At 39.5% G+C, this 16,500-nt stretch overlaps 3 protein-coding genes across 3 annotated transcripts in view; 2 read left to right on the top strand and 1 right to left on the bottom strand.

The window, feature by feature from the left end:
- The first annotated feature begins 3,856 nt into the window (after positions 1 to 3,856).
- LOC145771721 (creatine kinase M-type-like) lies at positions 3,857 to 7,425 on the top strand. The gene is made up of 2 exons (XM_082583451.1): positions 3,857 to 5,829; positions 6,041 to 7,425. Exons 1-2 carry the CDS (start codon positions 5,749 to 5,751, stop codon positions 6,308 to 6,310), a joined length of 351 nt encoding a protein of 116 aa, XP_082439577.1. The 5' UTR covers positions 3,857 to 5,748; the 3' UTR covers positions 6,311 to 7,425.
- A 97-nt stretch (positions 7,426 to 7,522) lies between these two features.
- Positions 7,523 to 12,322, top strand: LOC145771720 (creatine kinase B-type-like). The gene is made up of 7 exons (XM_082583450.1): positions 7,523 to 7,802; positions 8,712 to 8,866; positions 9,347 to 9,479; positions 10,286 to 10,457; positions 10,617 to 10,740; positions 10,860 to 11,049; positions 11,996 to 12,322. Exons 1-7 carry the CDS (start codon positions 7,616 to 7,618, stop codon positions 12,178 to 12,180), a joined length of 1,146 nt encoding a protein of 381 aa, XP_082439576.1. The 5' UTR covers positions 7,523 to 7,615; the 3' UTR covers positions 12,181 to 12,322.
- LOC145771814 (uncharacterized) overlaps positions 12,012 to 16,500 on the bottom strand; it is a 42,295-nt gene continuing 37,806 nt past the window's right edge. The window contains exons 40-44 of the mRNA XM_082583547.1: positions 15,104 to 16,189; positions 14,473 to 14,564; positions 14,256 to 14,374; positions 13,898 to 14,054; positions 12,012 to 13,056 (exon numbers count right to left, since the gene is read on the bottom strand). Coding sequence (XP_082439673.1) covers positions 12,438 to 13,056; positions 13,898 to 14,054; positions 14,256 to 14,374; positions 14,473 to 14,564; positions 15,104 to 16,189 — 2,073 coding nt within the window. The 3' untranslated portion in view covers positions 12,012 to 12,437. The remainder of the gene's footprint in view (positions 13,057 to 13,897; positions 14,055 to 14,255; positions 14,375 to 14,472; positions 14,565 to 15,103; positions 16,190 to 16,500) is intronic.

Raw genomic sequence — 16,500 nt, 5'->3', positions numbered from 1 at the left:
TGAGGAGTCCAGGGGTAGGCTACTTTTGGAGTCGGGCCCAAGATAATTTTAGAGGTCTGTAACCTTTCTAATGTTGATGTTGTTGATGCGCATGTTGATGCGCAATCTGCTACAGGCGGAGATGACGACTGATGATGAACCTTTAAGATGCTCGGAAACTCGAAAAAGCCACCACGTTTTATTTAGATATTGTGTATTTTTCTTAAAAGTGTCTTGATTTGAGGACAATAGGATATCATTGATACATGAATCACATTATCTTAATGGTCCTGCTGCCTGCAACCAACATGTGCACTCAACTGCAGCAGCGTCATCGATATATTGATAAATAAAATTTGTAATTTTCAAGACAGTTCCATCGTCGCTGGAAATCGATTTCCATCCATGAGATCATCTTCATTCTTCAGTCAACCGAGTTTGTTGAAAGCTTAACTTAAGATGCTCTTGTTAATATTATGCAAGAACAAGCTTGGTGGGAGATTGTCATCCGATAGATGCCGAAATCAATATCTGCAGTTGTTTAACGTGGTAAACTGACTAGAGAGGGAATCAGTTGTTTTATATTACAAAATTTGCAGCTTAGCCATGAAGCATTATTGGGTGTTTGACATCTCAAAACCTTTTTTCCCATTAAAACTGCATATCACGTGATCTCCACTTTATATCAAGTGATCACCACTGCTAGTTTTATGCTATGATGTGTTTAACTTTTCTAAGCAAATTTTCCAACTTGTTTTTTTTTTTTTGTTACTGCATGTGACACACTTTGCTGTAGTGCTTTGTTGTTGAAGGTTTAAGCAACCTACTTTGTGGTATAAGTCTGTAATATCAATTTAATCGCCTACAACATATCTCAAGGAGGACACCCAGTTAAAAACTCCAGAGAAAATTTTTGTTTCATTGGTTGCTTTGTTTGTAATAAAGGGTAAATCTACGTTTATAAACGTAAAACGCGTCTTTTAAAAGATGTCTACCCGTTGAGAAACCAGATAGCGTTTAAGCGGATTACCTGTCGGTCCAAACAATAACCAACCTTCAGTGAATTGTTCTTCTCTGCTTGAGGTAATTGTACTGTCCCGAAAGAATGGCTCTGTTACCTCACAAGGTTGTGCGGAAGGTCGCGTACTGCCGGAAATAGATCGAATGCTGTATATAAAAAAATGAGTAACCGATGGCTCGATTAGTTTTGAGAGCTTTTATGATATTTGCAGCACATTCGGTTTTACAACAGCTACTTTTGGAATGCTCTTCTTTATTTCAAGGGTTAAGAAGCTCTGCCTCTTAGCTTACCCTTGAAGCATGACCCGAGACCTGGAATAGATGTCAGAAATGTGTTAGGCACTAGAGTAGCCTACTGTTATAACAATGTTATGGTTTTTATTTATTGTCGCTCTACAACTGCTAAGGTGTTGGTGATGCCTTCAACATTTAGTTGCAGAATGGTCACTCCTTGACCTACAACAGCTGGTGCTGTTCGCCCTGACAAGGGCGCTGTGCTTGGTCTGGGGGTACCATTCTGATGATTGTTCTTCCGCATGTTGACTTTGATAGTGACAGTTGTAGCAAGTTTAGTTTCCCAAAGTAGATACTTGTACAGATCCCCGTCCGAAAACCAGCTGGGACATGGCCTCTCTAGACTTGCCTCATCAAGGCGTAACCGTTTGCTCACTGGTGTTGGACGCTATGGTGCAGACATGTTGCGCTGGGGCTTGGCAGAGAGTGCTGCTTGTGAGTGTGGCGAAATGCAGACGGCAGCCCACATTATCAAGGATTGCCGGCTATACAGACCACCCCATGGTATGGAAGGCCTAATTTCCATCGATGACAACACCAGGCAGTGGCTAACCAACGGATGCCCTGACATATAGCGACAACACGAGAGAAGAAGAACTGCTAAGGTCTTTTTGTAACATTTTTAATTTTTATATCAGGCTTTCGATGTCATCACGTTACTACCTGACTTATTCTCACTGCCCTATGCAAGAAAGAACACAATCGGTACCGTTTTTAAAGTTTTTGGTTTGACCCGACCTGGAATCGAACTCAGATTAACCAGCACCAAAGTCGAAGGCGATACCCACTCGGCCACTGAGCTGGCACTACAGTAGCCTATTGTAGTAAGTCAGGATCAAAAGTTGTAATAAATATTGTTTCCAGCGCTGCAAGGTGAAACGAAGAACGACTTTTGGCAAGAATGGCTAACATTGCGAGCCTGAAGTTCAGCAGGTCTTGTTGGCAGCAGTGGCCGAGTGGTTAGCGCGTTGGGCTCGCAGTCGAGAGCCTGCATGTTCGACTCCAGCCACCCGCACTGCTGTTGTTTCTCTGGGCAAGAAACTTTACGATAATTGCCTCTACCCAGTGATCGATTTCGAGTAATGGGTAGTACCAAATTTAAGTCATAAGCAGAGTAGACAACCGGAAACAGACATTGCCGTCGGCTGCAGCGTGGGTCAGGTGTATGTCGGAAGGCGTACACCGATGCATAGCGCTCAAGTCCGCTTTCCCGCAATGCAGGATAAAGATAAACAAACAAACAAACAATTGCTTAGATACTAAACATGTTTTTGTAATTAATAATTCGGCATGTAGCCTACGATTTGGTTGATTTCGTTCCTATTTGTTTTAGGGCGTGTTGTTTAATTCCTTTCTTTAATCCTTGGACGTGCGACTGAGGTAGCCTACCTAGTATTCGCTGTTCATGTCACCTTGCAGCACTAAACGCATAGTCATTAAAATTTTTGATCCAGACTTATGCCATCAAAAGAATTCGTCTATGCCTAAAAACTCCTTCGGTAGCCTGAAGTGACTCCACGTTGATTAGCTAAAATTTTTCTTTCTGGTCCCTTCAACCTGGAACGTTTCAATATGGTTGAGATTGGCTCATGGCGTAGGCTACACGGTGCACGGTCGTTTGGTCGACAGGACGTTTGGTCGACAGGACGTTTGGTCGACAGAACGACTTATTTTAGGGTTAGGGTTAGAGTCAGGGTTAGATTAGGGTTGTGGTTAGTTAACTAACCCTAACCTTAAAATAAATCTTTCTGTCGACCAAATGTCTGTCGACCAAACGTCCTGTCGACCAAATGACCGGGTACCAGTTTTTACTTTTTTGGACTCAGCATTTTATCTCAATTTTAAAACTTTTTTGAAGCTTTTGAGCCGTGTTCGTCAAAGGTTTATTGGATTTAGTTTATTAATTGAATTGATTTTAGGCCTAAAAGTGTTAAAAAACACAATGAAAGTTAATATTTTTTCTTGAGTCTTGCTTCATAGTGCTCTTATCATTATCAAATCCATTCCATTCAAACATTAGTGCCCGCGTTTAGATTGGTTGAATTGAGAATAGGCTACAACGTGAAATCACCTATTTCGTGGTAATCAGCATACATTCTGTTTTCCGAAAAACTGATACCACTAAAAAAAGAAACAACACCGTCAACCTTTTTTCGATAGATTGTTCTCTGATGTAATCGACTTGTTTTGAAAGAATGGTTTCTGTTGCCTCACAAGGTTGTTTCACAAGGTTGCCTCACAAGCGCAGCTTACAAGGCTTAGGCAAGGTCGCGGGCAATCTGGAAATGAAATCATAAAAGAGCCGGTGGATAAACTTTTGTGCTTTTTTTGCTGAGTGATCAATGATCAAGACAGCAGCAAAAAGAATTGAAACGTTGGAATAATTTTGCAATACTGTAGTTTAAAGTTTGTACACACCATTGAAACTTGCTAATTTTTGAAAGTACTTTCTTCAAAAAAAATTGTGTTATTATTAACAATTATGACAACACACTTGCAATTTTGTTTGTTTGTCATAGTAATTTTCATTTTTTACTTAGCAACAAGCTGCAAGTTAGTTAGTTTGCCTTTGCAAGTCCGGTTGTTTTCATGGAGTATTTCAGTTTTTTAAATGTTGGTGAAGTGGCTTGGAAGTGAGATGTAGCACTGTTAGGTAGTATAGGCTAGTACTGCTCAGGAGTGAGGCCAGTATAACTTCAGTCTTGTGGTCTGTTGACAGGGTTGTCGAGTCCCAAAAAATATACTAGTTACCGTATTTTAATAATAACTTTTGCTGTGTTCCTAGGCCCATGATAAAGCCGTGTGCAGGGCGGAAGCTCTTAAGTTAATGGAAGTTTTGTATTATGTTTCTGTCGATTTACTTTAGAAACCCGAAAATTTCGACTTTTTGGTTTTATTTAAACGATTTTGTTGGTATTGTTGAAATCTGTATGATTTATATAGGCTAGGTATAGCGTTTCCCATAAGGACAACCAATCAAGAAGTTATGGCAGGCATAGCACTTGCGAGTGTAAGGCTCGTGTATGGATAAGTTCACGCGGCATAAATTTATTGATTTAAAACTGCAAACAAACAATACAATATGCAAACATAAATTTTACTAGAGTGTTTTAATCAAATGAGGTTATCGTTCCTGTGAAGCACAATGGTATAGCTTGGAGCCGTTTGACACCGAGTGACTTTTTAGAGGAGGCCAGTGATTTCGTTACGAGGGGAAAATGAATTGTCGCTAGCAACTTTTTGTCAATGAAGTTTCCGTTGGCTTGCGCAGTGAGGCATGCCGAGCGGATTGGATGACAAATCTTTACAGAATTTAGAAAAATTTCCAAAGATTATGTGACTTGGCAAAATAAGACAAATTATTGGATAAATGTTGAACAAACGTCGTAAATTATTATCAAACAGTTAATATTCTTGTACGCGGATTGAACAAGAATGAAAAAAACTTGAACGTTGGTTTGTTACTGTTCGTCTCATAGGCTTGCAATTTTACAAAGAAACTTTAGACAACAGTAGGCTTCATCCGATTTGTCAAGTATAGTTTTATCTTCAAATGGAAATAGTGGTTTTGTTATGTTAGCTTCTGAGTTTTAATGCTGTCGGAGAGAGGTAAAAAAAAACACCTGACGTAGCCTACAATAAAGCAACTTATATTAAATAAAAACACCGTTACAATCAACATTTTGTAGCAAGTTCGGTTTTTCTCAAGTTAAAAATGTTTTATTTTTATGTGCTTTAAAACAATCACGCTCGGCATTGCTTACACATTTGAAAAACATTTTGCTTTTTCTTCGAATTGTGACCCAATAAATAAGAGACAAAAACATGATTCGTTTTAGTCAAACCAAGTCATTGCGAGACGGTCTCTAGAAATTTTCAACGACTCGCCGCCGGGGCATCGCATCACACAGTTTGCGAGCTTTGCTACGCGTAGTTATAAGCTGCTCCTGAAATAGTGTTTTGTGGTAACTAAGGGTTCTCAACGGGAAGTAAATTCATCCCCTAGGTGTAACAGCAAGAAGGTAAATTTAATAAATACAAAACGCACACTACAAAAATTTTAAATTTCAAATTTACTCCACTGAAGAAAACTTTAAACTCGAAACAGTAAGTTGTTTCTGTAGTTTACAATGCCTTTTTTTCTAAAAGTAAAAAAAGTGTTGTGAAGTCATGTCATTTTCGCTGTGTGTCGAACTGTCGAGCTACTTGTGATTGAGAGGTTGTTGATTTTTTATTCTACTTGTTGACTTATCCTTTGTGGATGCTTCTCTTGCATCGTGGGCCAATCCACACATGTTTGCAGCTACACAAACCATTTCTTCTGACAATTTTTACAAAATTTTATCTGGAAAAGGCTAGTGAAAATAAATTTATCTGTTGACAATCAGCAAGGAGTAAACGAGAGCAAAAAGGTCGACAAACTACTTTACAGCTTCCTATGGATAGTGTGTGGTGATGACCTCGGATTACAAATTAAACATTGGATTATCAGTGGCATTAAGGGCACCTATAATGATATTACCATGCAGGTCAAAGGTAGGTAATGTTGCGACATGCCATTCTTTTCTCTATTTTTATCTCCAACTCCTGTTGACAGCCGCTTATATGATAAGACTCGACAATGACAGAATAAAATGGGAGGTGCATGTAAAATCACTTGTAGTATTGGCAGTTTTCTGTTCAACCACGTTTGAATTCATTTGAGCTTTCAGTTCAGGTATTGCTATCGCTCAGTTCATATTCCTAGTGCTCAGGTCAGTTCACTTTCATCGCTGCTCTTTGGAGGTTATCCTTTGTCAGAAACTCTGCTACCGAATTTGAGAAACCGAAGATGCCAAATACAAACACAGTTCGTTACACCGCAGAAGAAGAAATGCCCGATTTATCAAAGCACAACAATCATCTTGCTCGTGTTCTGACTGTGGATCTTTATAAACAATTACGGGCTGTCCAAACCTCCAGCGGATTTACAATCGACGATGCAATCCAAACTGGCGTCGACAATCCAGGTATTTAACCACTTTAATAAATTGCTTTCCCATACTATCTGACTGCAGCTCTGCATGCAGCAAAACTATTTGGTATCTGTTTAGCGATACTTCTACGGCTTTGAGCATAAATCGTAGTTGTGTTGTTCGGTACCTTAAGATTTTGTTTAAAATCGCCAAATGCTTACGCACTGAGCTTTCAGTGGAATCAAAATTATAGGATTGCACAAGCAAACAATTAGATTCAAGACGGCAAAGTAATGAAGGATTTTTAAACAAACAGAAGTTTGGCCAAGTCTGTAGAAGATGACGATATAGGCCTATTTAAGTTGGAATGCTTTTTGTGTACGATTATTTTAGTTGATTATTTTAGAAGTTGACTTCGTTGTACAACTTTCCTTTTTACGTTAGACAACTTTCCTTTTTATGATAATATCGATTTCATGTTGCACTTCACGTTATATTATACTACTTTTATCGAAGGTCAGAAGAGTTCGTTTTGTTAATTCCTTTTGCCAGCACAGTTAGCTTTGGTTTGAAGGTCATCTCTTCTTGCTATCGATTTGCAGTCAATGCTTTTTCTTGTGACAGAGATTGATGTTTGTTGGATTTTGTTAAATCGTCAGGTGGCGCTGTAGGGTTTTTAGAAAGCTTTGGTGCTTTTGCATTTTGGTGTCCGCGTTGGCGTCTTGTCGAGTGAGAAAGTAGCATTCAATAGAAAAAAAAATTGACTGTACCGTACTTAAATTTTTTCAACGTCTGTGGTAACAAACGCAAAATAATAATTATGAAATTAAACCACATGCGCTTGCGCTCAAGGTATCGCCACGTCTAGTAAAAATTTCACTTCAATCTTGGCTTTTAAGTGGACTCTCCATATCGTTGTACAATTTCTAAATTACTTTCCAACGGATGTTTGCTTAGTCAATGACCTTGCAACCAACTGTTCTGCTTATCGCCTAGCCTGGTGATAATAATAGCTGCTAGAAGCATGCATGTCAGCGAAGTCGGCTAATTGCTATCACCAGAGCACCCCAAATGACTTTGCAGCTGTCCTTATCACTGTCCCCCAGGTATAGCTATATTTTTTGACTTCATTATCAAAAAGATCTTTCAGTTACCGTGAGAGGCAGCTACTGGTCAAACATCGCAAGATCATAGTGGACTGTTATATTTTTATCCAGCAGTTTTGTATTTTAGGTAGGCTATGCAATTTTGTTGCAAGTTCTTGCAATAAGATGTTATTTTCTTTTTCAAGGTTAGGTACGCTTAGGTTAAGCAGTTTAGCATTACTTTCTAGCTACAAAACCCTTACTAAACAAAAAATTACAAACATGGCCGGAAATGGAAAGTCTCCCAGGTCCAAATATACCGCAGATGAGGACTATCCAGATTTTAGTGAGCATAATAATCACATGGCAAAGGTTTTAAGCAAAGATATCTTCGCTAAGCTTCGTGATAAAGTGACCCCGAATGGATTTACATTAGATAATGCTATCCAGACTGGTGTGGACAATCCAGGTGAGAAAGTTGTTTAAAATAAACAATTTCTAAAAGTAACAAATTGCTTTGCAATTCACCATTCGTCAAAGAAGTCGACAAAATGTGCGAGGGAGACGACATTATATTGGAGTGACCGCATTTTGAATAATAAAATGGCTAACGTTTGGTGTGCACACAGTTTATAGAATCATAATTCCATAGCCATTTGTTTAAGCTGATAATATTTTCTCACTTTTAGGCGGCAATATCTACTGTTAGTCATTTACTGAGTAATTGCAGTCAAAGATCATATTATGGAGCTTGTAAGCTTTGACATGTTGTACCGAATACAATTAGCAAGCGGTGCAGCGAGTTACAACCAATTCGAATTGTGACAAACATTAGCAATTCCCAAATGAATTCATGAAGTGCAATTGCTCTCAGCAGTAAACTTGCAAAAAATGTTTTAAACCAGAACTGTGTTAAAGATTGTAGTGATTTTTGGTAACATTTTAACGTGCACCCTCCTTTAACTTCGTGATAATGGAACTATGTTCCAAAGGATTGGAAAAACCTCTAATATCACAGCGAAACCGCAGCATTAGGATGAAAAAGAACGTTCAATTTACACTTTAAGAAACATTTAATTTAACATAGGCGTAGTTGGTTAGAGCTAGGTGGCGATGCAGAATCTCCGTTTGTCAATTCTGATGCTTTGGCGATTACAAGGTGTCTTGAAGTGAAAGGCCAATTTCTAAACAGCTTGCGTACAGTATTAGTAATACAGAACAATCCCGAAGCATTTTAAAGATTTTCAATAGTTGGAATTGTGTGTTCAATTCAAACGCGCTGTGCAGAAATCCACTCGGCCGAAGTTCGAGCCTCGGCACGAGAAAATCAAGAAAGTGTTCAACCATCCATCGACTAAATGTGAGGTTTCTACTTTAGGTCATCCATTCATCATGACCGTTGGTTGTGTTGCCGGTGATGAGGAGAGTTATGAGGTCTTTGCGGATCTCTTTGATCCAGTGATCCAGGACCGCCACAACGGTTACAAAAAGACCGACATGCATAAAACTGATGTTGATCCGAGCCATCTCAAGGTAGCTTTTGTTTCGACCATTTTGTATCTATCAATTTTTAATTTCTGAGGGTTTGTATTTTGTTTCGTTGTCGGCAAGGATTTGAGTTTTAAAGGGTCATCAATCTGTTTTTAAAACAGCTGTGACAAACGACTGATGGAAAACTGCTTCGATGTTTAAGACAATTAGCAACTATTTTAGCACGGTCTGATCAATATTCAATCATGAAAGTTAAACTGTCTCTTATACGACAAGTTCAAATAATTTACTTCTCATTCTTGTAAGAGATACTGGTTACTGATAGATAATTATTATTTCTGATAAGATTTTAAACTACATACAAGCGCAGTCATCACTGGTATTCAATGCTAAGCCGTACACCGAAGAAATTTCCAAGATTGTACTTCATTAAATTTACATCAAGTGACAGGTTTTGCTAAAGTTATGTTTTCATTTTATGACGTATAGACCTGTTACAACTTAACTTCGTTCCATATACAGGGCGGCACCAACATGGACCCAAAATACGTCCTCTCCTCCAGAGTCCGAACTGGACGCAGCATCCGCGGAATCTGTCTTCCTCCTCATTGCAATCGCGCAGAAAGACGAAAGATTGAGAAAATCGCTTGCGATGGTAAGCATGACAACAGCTGGGTAGCAGTGAATATTAAATTTGGATGAGACGGCTGGTAGGGCATGGAGAGAAGGATATTGTGTGAATACATATTTTCTGGCAGACAGAACTCGACAGGAGGCTCTCCAGTAGTATTTTGGTGTAGGCAGGCAAGCATTAGATAATAAAAAAATTAACTTTTAATGTTCTTTTATTGACTTTTAATGTTCTGATGATATTTTTAAATCATCATCATCAAATCAAACATCTCTAAATGAACAAAACTGAATTACGAAACTCATCATCGTAAACAATGGCGCATTGCTTCCATCCCTCATTGCAAGGAAGGAACATGATAATGATATTTTAATCGATAGAAAAACATCTGGTTAGATTTATTCATCCAATCTCAGATTGTAGAGGTCGATGGGTTGTTTTGAAGGCGCAATTGTTTGCTGACGTAGATGTTTAGCTTCGAAATCAATAATAGTTTACTCCGGAACCAACAAATTTCTTTGAAGCTTGGAAGTTCAAGCATTTGAATAAATGTGTTCGTAGCTTGTGACATAATGAGGTTATTGTCTCTCACAAAGACCTGGGCACTATATTGTGACGTTTGCCACATTATCGCTGGATCTACATTATTTTCGTAATATCCCTTTACTATTTAAAATGTGTACAAACTTTGCTTGCCACCATGTTCACTGGAAGCCAAAGTCAACGTCATGTTTATAAACCGTTTGTTTAAAAGCAGCACCTGCCATAGACTTGCACAGCACAACCTTTATGGCTAGAGTTTCATCACTGACTGTGTTATATTTGCTCAGCTTTGGCCAAGCTTAGTGGAGAATTGAAAGGAAAATACTATCCGTTGAAAGGAATGACCAACGAACACCAAGAGCAGCTGATTGCTGACCATTTCCTCTTTGATAAACCCGTCTCTCCTCTTCTTCTCGCATCTGGAATGGCACGTGATTGGCCTGATGCGCGCGGAATCTGGTGAGTCTGGTGTTATATCTTTACCCAAACACGAACACTTGCATTAAATTGGTGTTCTTACCAATTGGAATAAATCAATCACAGTTTCAAGCAGGAAAGGTTTGTTCAAACCAACCTACCTCATATGAGCAGCACACTTTAAAATGCGTTTTTTGCCAGGCACAACGACAAGAAGAATTTCTTGGTGTGGGTCAACGAGGAAGATCACTTGCGTGTGATTGCTATGCAAAAAGGAGGCAACATCAATGAGGTCTTCACAAGATGGTGCAACGGCCTTGGACAGGTAAGGAGATTTTGATGGGGCTTAATTCACCAAAAGTATTGTTTTTGCGAGTAACATTTTTTTATTCTAATTGAGAGTCAAATCACTTAATAAAACTGTTCACTCCAATTTTGTCACAGATCGAAAAATTCATGAAAGAGGCTGGCTACGAGTACATGTGGAATCCGCATCTTGGATACGTCCTGACTTGCCCCAGCAATCTTGGAACGGGAGTGAGAGCTGGCGTCCATGTCAAGATCCCACTTGTTTCCAAACACCCCAAGTTTGAGGAGATACTCAAGAAACTGCGACTCCAAAAACGTGGAACCGGTAAGCTTTCTTGTTTTGCCCGTAGCTTACGCTATGCCAGTCATCTGTCTGTGCTGGCACGCTGTCAGGGCCATTACAAAAATATTTTTACAATATTCGATGTTAATTTGCGCTGTGATTTTCAGGCCACTGTTGGTTTGCCAAATGTTAATGTTCTAGTTACTAATCACTGTCTAGTAGTTTTCAGTCAGGTCTTGCTAGCCTTAATAATAATACTAATGCTTGTTTCTATAGCGCTGTATCCATCGCAGAACACGTTGCTCCTCAGCGCTTTACAAAGCAGACAGTGTCAATGCAGCCGTATAGAGGCGCAACTGAGTACATTATTACCCGAATCCATCCCTTGCTCAGTGCCAAGCAGACAGTAGATTCAGTACCATTTTTAAAAAGTCTTTGGTCTGACCCGACAGGGTATCAAACCCATGCCTAACGATTCAGAGGCAAACGGACTAATCTAATCACTAAGCTACCGGCCTTCCAGGATTGAATAAAATATTTTTGTCACAGCGAGTCAGTAATGTAGGCTAGCTTCGTAAAAAGGTGCCAAGTTGACTTTCCACCCTATGTAACATTGTAACAACGTACAGGGCGCGTAGCAATGACGCCTCACAGTGTGGGGACCACACGTTGTCATCTGGGGATCGCAGACCTCAGTGGTTACGCGTTTGACTCAAGATCACGCGGCGCTGGTTCGACTCTCGGGGTGTGCGCTTGAGCAACGCATTTCAGGACTGCTCTCCAAAACCAATGTTTGGAAACCCGAGCTATATCAATGTTTTCATGTATGCAGTTGCAGTAATTTAGATGTTGCAGTAATTTTTAACAAAATCTGTTCAACCAGTGAGGAAAGTTGGTTGTTGAACATCCTTCATCTTACAATGGTTGTCGTTTTTTTTAATCCATTATCCGTGGTTGCCAAGGAAGTTAATCAAACGTTGATCAACAGGTGGCGTCGACACGGCCTCCAACGATGGTACTTTCGACATTTCCAACGCCGATCGTATCGGATTCTCCGAAGTCGAGCTCGTTCAGATGGTGATCGATGGCGTTGAGTTCTTGGTCGAATGCGAAAAGAAACTCGAAAAGAAAGCAAGCGTCGATGCTGACATCAGCAATCTCAAGCAGAAGTAGATTACCTGCGCGTTTACATACCGCACGCCACTTATCTCAATGTGTCTATTCCGTCATCCACTGTTAAGCTTAATGACATGAATTTCAATAATATTTACGGTGCTTTAAGGTTTGTCGTGACAATAAACTGAATGTAATAACATCCGCTTTTTGCAGTCTGTAAAAAGATGTAGACACCAAGTAGAAAAGTACACTCAAAAGTGGAGCAATAATTGCAGTGTATTATGAAAGGCGAGCCACAAAACGTCATCCTGCAGCTATTCGTTGTCTGTTGTTGATGTAGGTTTTCCTTCATCGGATGTGGCAAAGTTACACCAAACGATTCTTGCGCTCAGAGTGCCATTGGGGTCAGAACTCGACCGTTTAGGCATGTTCGTTTTAAGAGGCGCCGAAGCGGAATCTTTTTTCACGTCTCGACTACCGCCCCTATCTATAGCCTCTCTGCGAAAACCCGCTTTCGATTCTGTGGCTCCGATATCGAGAGCACCGCGTCTGAACCCGGTTTCCGCTTCCTGGGGCAAGTCATCAGCAGGCACAATAGTACTCGATGTCTTCGGAACGTAAGGCGTAAATTTCGCTTCTTCGATTTCAGCAAAGGTTGGAATCTTCTCGAAGTCCAAAGTGATGTCGCTTTCTCCGAGAGCGGGCAACCTCCGACGTTGGTGTCGTTGGCAGTCGGGTCTCGACCTGTTTTCACAATATTGTCGGTACAAGCCTTCTTCGTAGTCTTCTGCTGGGAGCCCCACTTTCTCATAGAAGCTCATATCTTTGCGATTGATGTATCCACATTTCTTGGGGCGCATCGCTGAGCTTCGAATCATAACAGCAGGATTGGATTTGATGAAAAGTGGGCTGTTGTAAAACGCTGGTCTTTTTCTAAAAGAAAAGGAATTCGAAACAACATTTTAATGCCAATGAGAGTCTGATTTGAATTGATTGATTTTGTTAAAAGCCATTTGTCTTGAACACACCGGCCTCAAATCGCAAATCAAATTGTGTTATTTGAAACAATGAAAGTGCTGTACAGGAAATCACTGGAGCCGAAATAAAGCTCAGTCGCTGCAAGGAGTGCGCTTTAAAGGACAGTCTAAAACTAAGAAGAATCAATTAAGGCTAACAGCTTAGCTTTTGTTTAGCGAGTAGCCTACTCTCTAAAGAACGTTTCAATGTAGAAGCAAACACTTTCAGATGTGTCATCGTCGTCATTTATACTTTAGAAGACAGTATTATAGCCTACCTCTGTAAATTGGTGGATTTAGTTTTATTAGGACGAGATTCACAAACGTCGCTTTATCATTAAATTCTTTATTCAAATAATGAACAAGAAAAAATTTGAAAATGAAGTATCTTCTGACAGGTATCTTCATTCTATTTGAATAAGCTTAACTGAAGATGATCTAGTTTCTAGCTGATCGAAATCGATATTTAGCTATATATGATTGAACTGACTCGTGTGAGAATGAATTTCTTCGCAGAAAAATTTTGATAATCTCTTATTTAAGTGCTCTTTTAAGATTTTATACAGTCGAATATGTATCACGGTGTGCAGTTGTGCACCCATTTAAGAATTAACAATGGATCCAAACAAAATTGCTGGGTTCAGGCCTATACTGTAGACTCGCCAGTTCGAGGAAGTAGAAAAAAGACATTAACCCTGAACGTCCAAACTGCGATACCCACATCGTGACACATTTTTCTTTTTTCATTTTCAACTCACCTGCGCAAGAAAAGTATCCACGCGATAGCCAGACATTTCAATGGTTCTATGATGAATCCAAACGTCACAATCGCTATCGGCACAGCCCAGTAGAGAATGGTGTCGTCGATTGATTCATTGTAGAATGCAAGGAAGAGAGTCCAACCGGCAGAACCGACTAAACATCGATTATTGAAAACTATTTTTATGATATAAATAATTCATATCACAGTTAAACATTATGAAACCTATTTATATTGAGAGCATACTTTACGTGCCACAAATGTAAAATTGCCACACGGGGAGTTTATAGCCTACCTTCTTGGTTATACCCAGTGAATCTACTTTTTGCTACAAAAGTGAAGAGAAAATAACTTACTGCAAATAAGAAAAAGTACGATTTGCATTGCTTGAGACATCCAGAAGGGAAATATCTGACCGTTTTGGTTCCGAATGAGTGTTCGTATGTTATGATGATATGCATTCATCTGCTCCTTTCTGAGGAAAGTAAAGTGCACAAGAGTTATTGCCTGTGGAGATATTGCCCCATGTTAGGAATATTAGGACAAAAGCAGGACAATTGTGCCGTCACTTACGCAGACATAGGTTTCCCGAAGACTTCTTCCAGCATGTTTTTGCCTTTTTTTGATTGTAGAACTTTTTTGGTGTGTCCTTCTGTTGGTAAATTCTACAAAAATACAAAGATGTGGATTCTATACACACGATGTTATAAATTTTACAAACATACAATGATGTAAACTTTACAAACATAGCCTACAAACATCAACAATTGGCCTAATCGTGATCTCAGTAAGAGCCGAATCGATTCTTTACTACTGGCTATTACCGGACGTTAAAATAGTTGCGATTTATCGCAACCTTCCAACAACTTGGTCAGTTTAGCAATCTGTGCTTGTAGGCATTTTTGACTCAAATTTACCTATTGTGAGTTTTAAGACAAAAGAGATATAAATTAATAGATTTCATAGAGTAGGCTACTTAATTAAGATTCATTTACATTTAATTGAAAAGTGTCTAAGCTTTCATTAATCTACTTAGCATTGCGTAGGCTACTCGTTTTGTGGCAGTATTATCACTTATCACTACACTGTATTGTAATACTGTATATTGTACAGTGCTGTATATATTATAAAGTATTGTTACTACGAAGAATTTGCGGTAGTTGTATTTGCAGTGACCGTGTTGTGGTAAAACGCTACATCTTACCTCTGTGGACATCAGTTGACCAAACACGCTTCCAAAGCGATGGACATGCGCGTACTTTCGTTTCAGATTACGTTTCTTTAACCTGTCCTCGGTCGGTTTGCTGGTTCGAACTGTTTTTCGATATGGAACAACCCCTGTTGAAGGCCGCAGCGCTTTGCCATGTTCTACAGACTGAAGTGACGTATTGAACTGAACTTCCATAGAAGCTTTGTGTCTCAAATCTGGGAGGCTAACCGATGAAGAGTTAGTTTTCTCGTCAGAAGACAGGAAGAAGCTTGAATCCGATGAAGTGGACTTCAAAGAGCAAGCCACAGAAATAGTCCGAGTGACAGGAACAAATTGGTTTTGTTTGTGTGTAATTTTTGGTTCAACTTCTTTCTGTAATGTGTTTAAATCTGGAATCTCTGTGTTAGACGCAGAAAAGAGTACAGTTACACTAGTGGTTTTCATTGGTTTTTTTTCTAAGTGATCGCGGTCCTCATCTGCTGCAGCTGCTGACAAGAATTCTTTTTCCATATCCAAGTGATCTGTGTTTATAAAATTCGCTTCTGATCTCATTTGTTGAAAATAGTCTGTTGTAGTTGGCTCTTCTGTTTCGGAATGGTTGGAATCTTTGTTTGTTTCTTTGCTTTCAGACGACGGTATCGAGCCACAGTCGCGGAGGGCTTCATTGTCTTGCGATGAACTGCTCGCCGGCGGGTTAGTCTCTTCACTTGAAATCAGTGCAGATGACAAATCTTCTGACCCGCAATACGAATTCCCACCCGATAAGCACGTCACAAAGCTGATGGCGTCATGACTGACTGCGTCATCATCATGCGTGATGTCAGAGCTTTCTGCATCACTACTATGGATGGCGTCAGAGCTCGTTACATCATCACTGGAAACACCGCCTTGTTGATCGTCATCGGGGCAGGGCGTGTTTAGTAAAGGAAGCTCTTCAATGAAGATGGGAGAATTGTTTCCGGATGAATCGTTCGATAATGGAGGTGGTTCGGCGCTCGGTTGCAAAGATCTGGCGTCGGAATCCTTCTTAACCCCTGGTCGGTCCAGGCTTGGAGACTCGCGAGTTACGATTTGGGAAATCTGAAATTTAACCGTTTGCAAAATTAGAAGCGGATCTATTGGAGAACCTTTACAAGTTTACAATATTCAAATTGTTAAAACGATAATTATAAATAATAATTGTTTACATTGTGATTTTCCATGTGAGTTTTCAAAGTAAATAATTTTGTTACGGAAATTGTAGGAATTTGTAGATAATTACCAATAAAATTTGAAAGAGCTGAAAGAAAATGACTGCAATCGAGGATGTTGATATAAATTGAAATTTTGGAAATGCTGTGGGCAATTTTGCATTAAATTGACTCTTTCATTTAGTTTTTGTATCACTTTTC

This window comes from Aplidium turbinatum, chromosome 6 (assembly GCF_918807975.1).
Source record: "Aplidium turbinatum chromosome 6, kaAplTurb1.1, whole genome shotgun sequence".
Lineage (NCBI taxonomy): Eukaryota > Metazoa > Chordata > Ascidiacea > Aplousobranchia > Polyclinidae > Aplidium > Aplidium turbinatum.
Note: the sequence above shows the minus strand (reverse complement) of the source record. Positions and strands in the feature narration are given on the sequence as shown.

Bases quoted from the DNA above. Each gene is read 5' to 3' on its own strand.
- LOC145771721 (XM_082583451.1), top strand. From the start codon at position 5,749: ATGACCTCGGATTACAAATTAAACATTGGATTATCAGTGGCATTAAGG. The intron at 5,830-6,040 runs GTAGGTAATGTT...TCATATTCCTAG, and splicing joins TATTACCATGCAGGTCAAAG to TGCTCAGGTCAGTTCACTTT.
- LOC145771720 (XM_082583450.1), top strand. From the start codon at position 7,616: ATGGCCGGAAATGGAAAGTCTCCCAGGTCCAAATATACCGCAGATGAG. The intron at 9,480-10,285 runs GTAAGCATGACA...ATATTTGCTCAG, and splicing joins TGAGAAAATCGCTTGCGATG to CTTTGGCCAAGCTTAGTGGA. The intron at 10,458-10,616 runs GTGAGTCTGGTG...GTTTTTTGCCAG, and splicing joins CCTGATGCGCGCGGAATCTG to GCACAACGACAAGAAGAATT.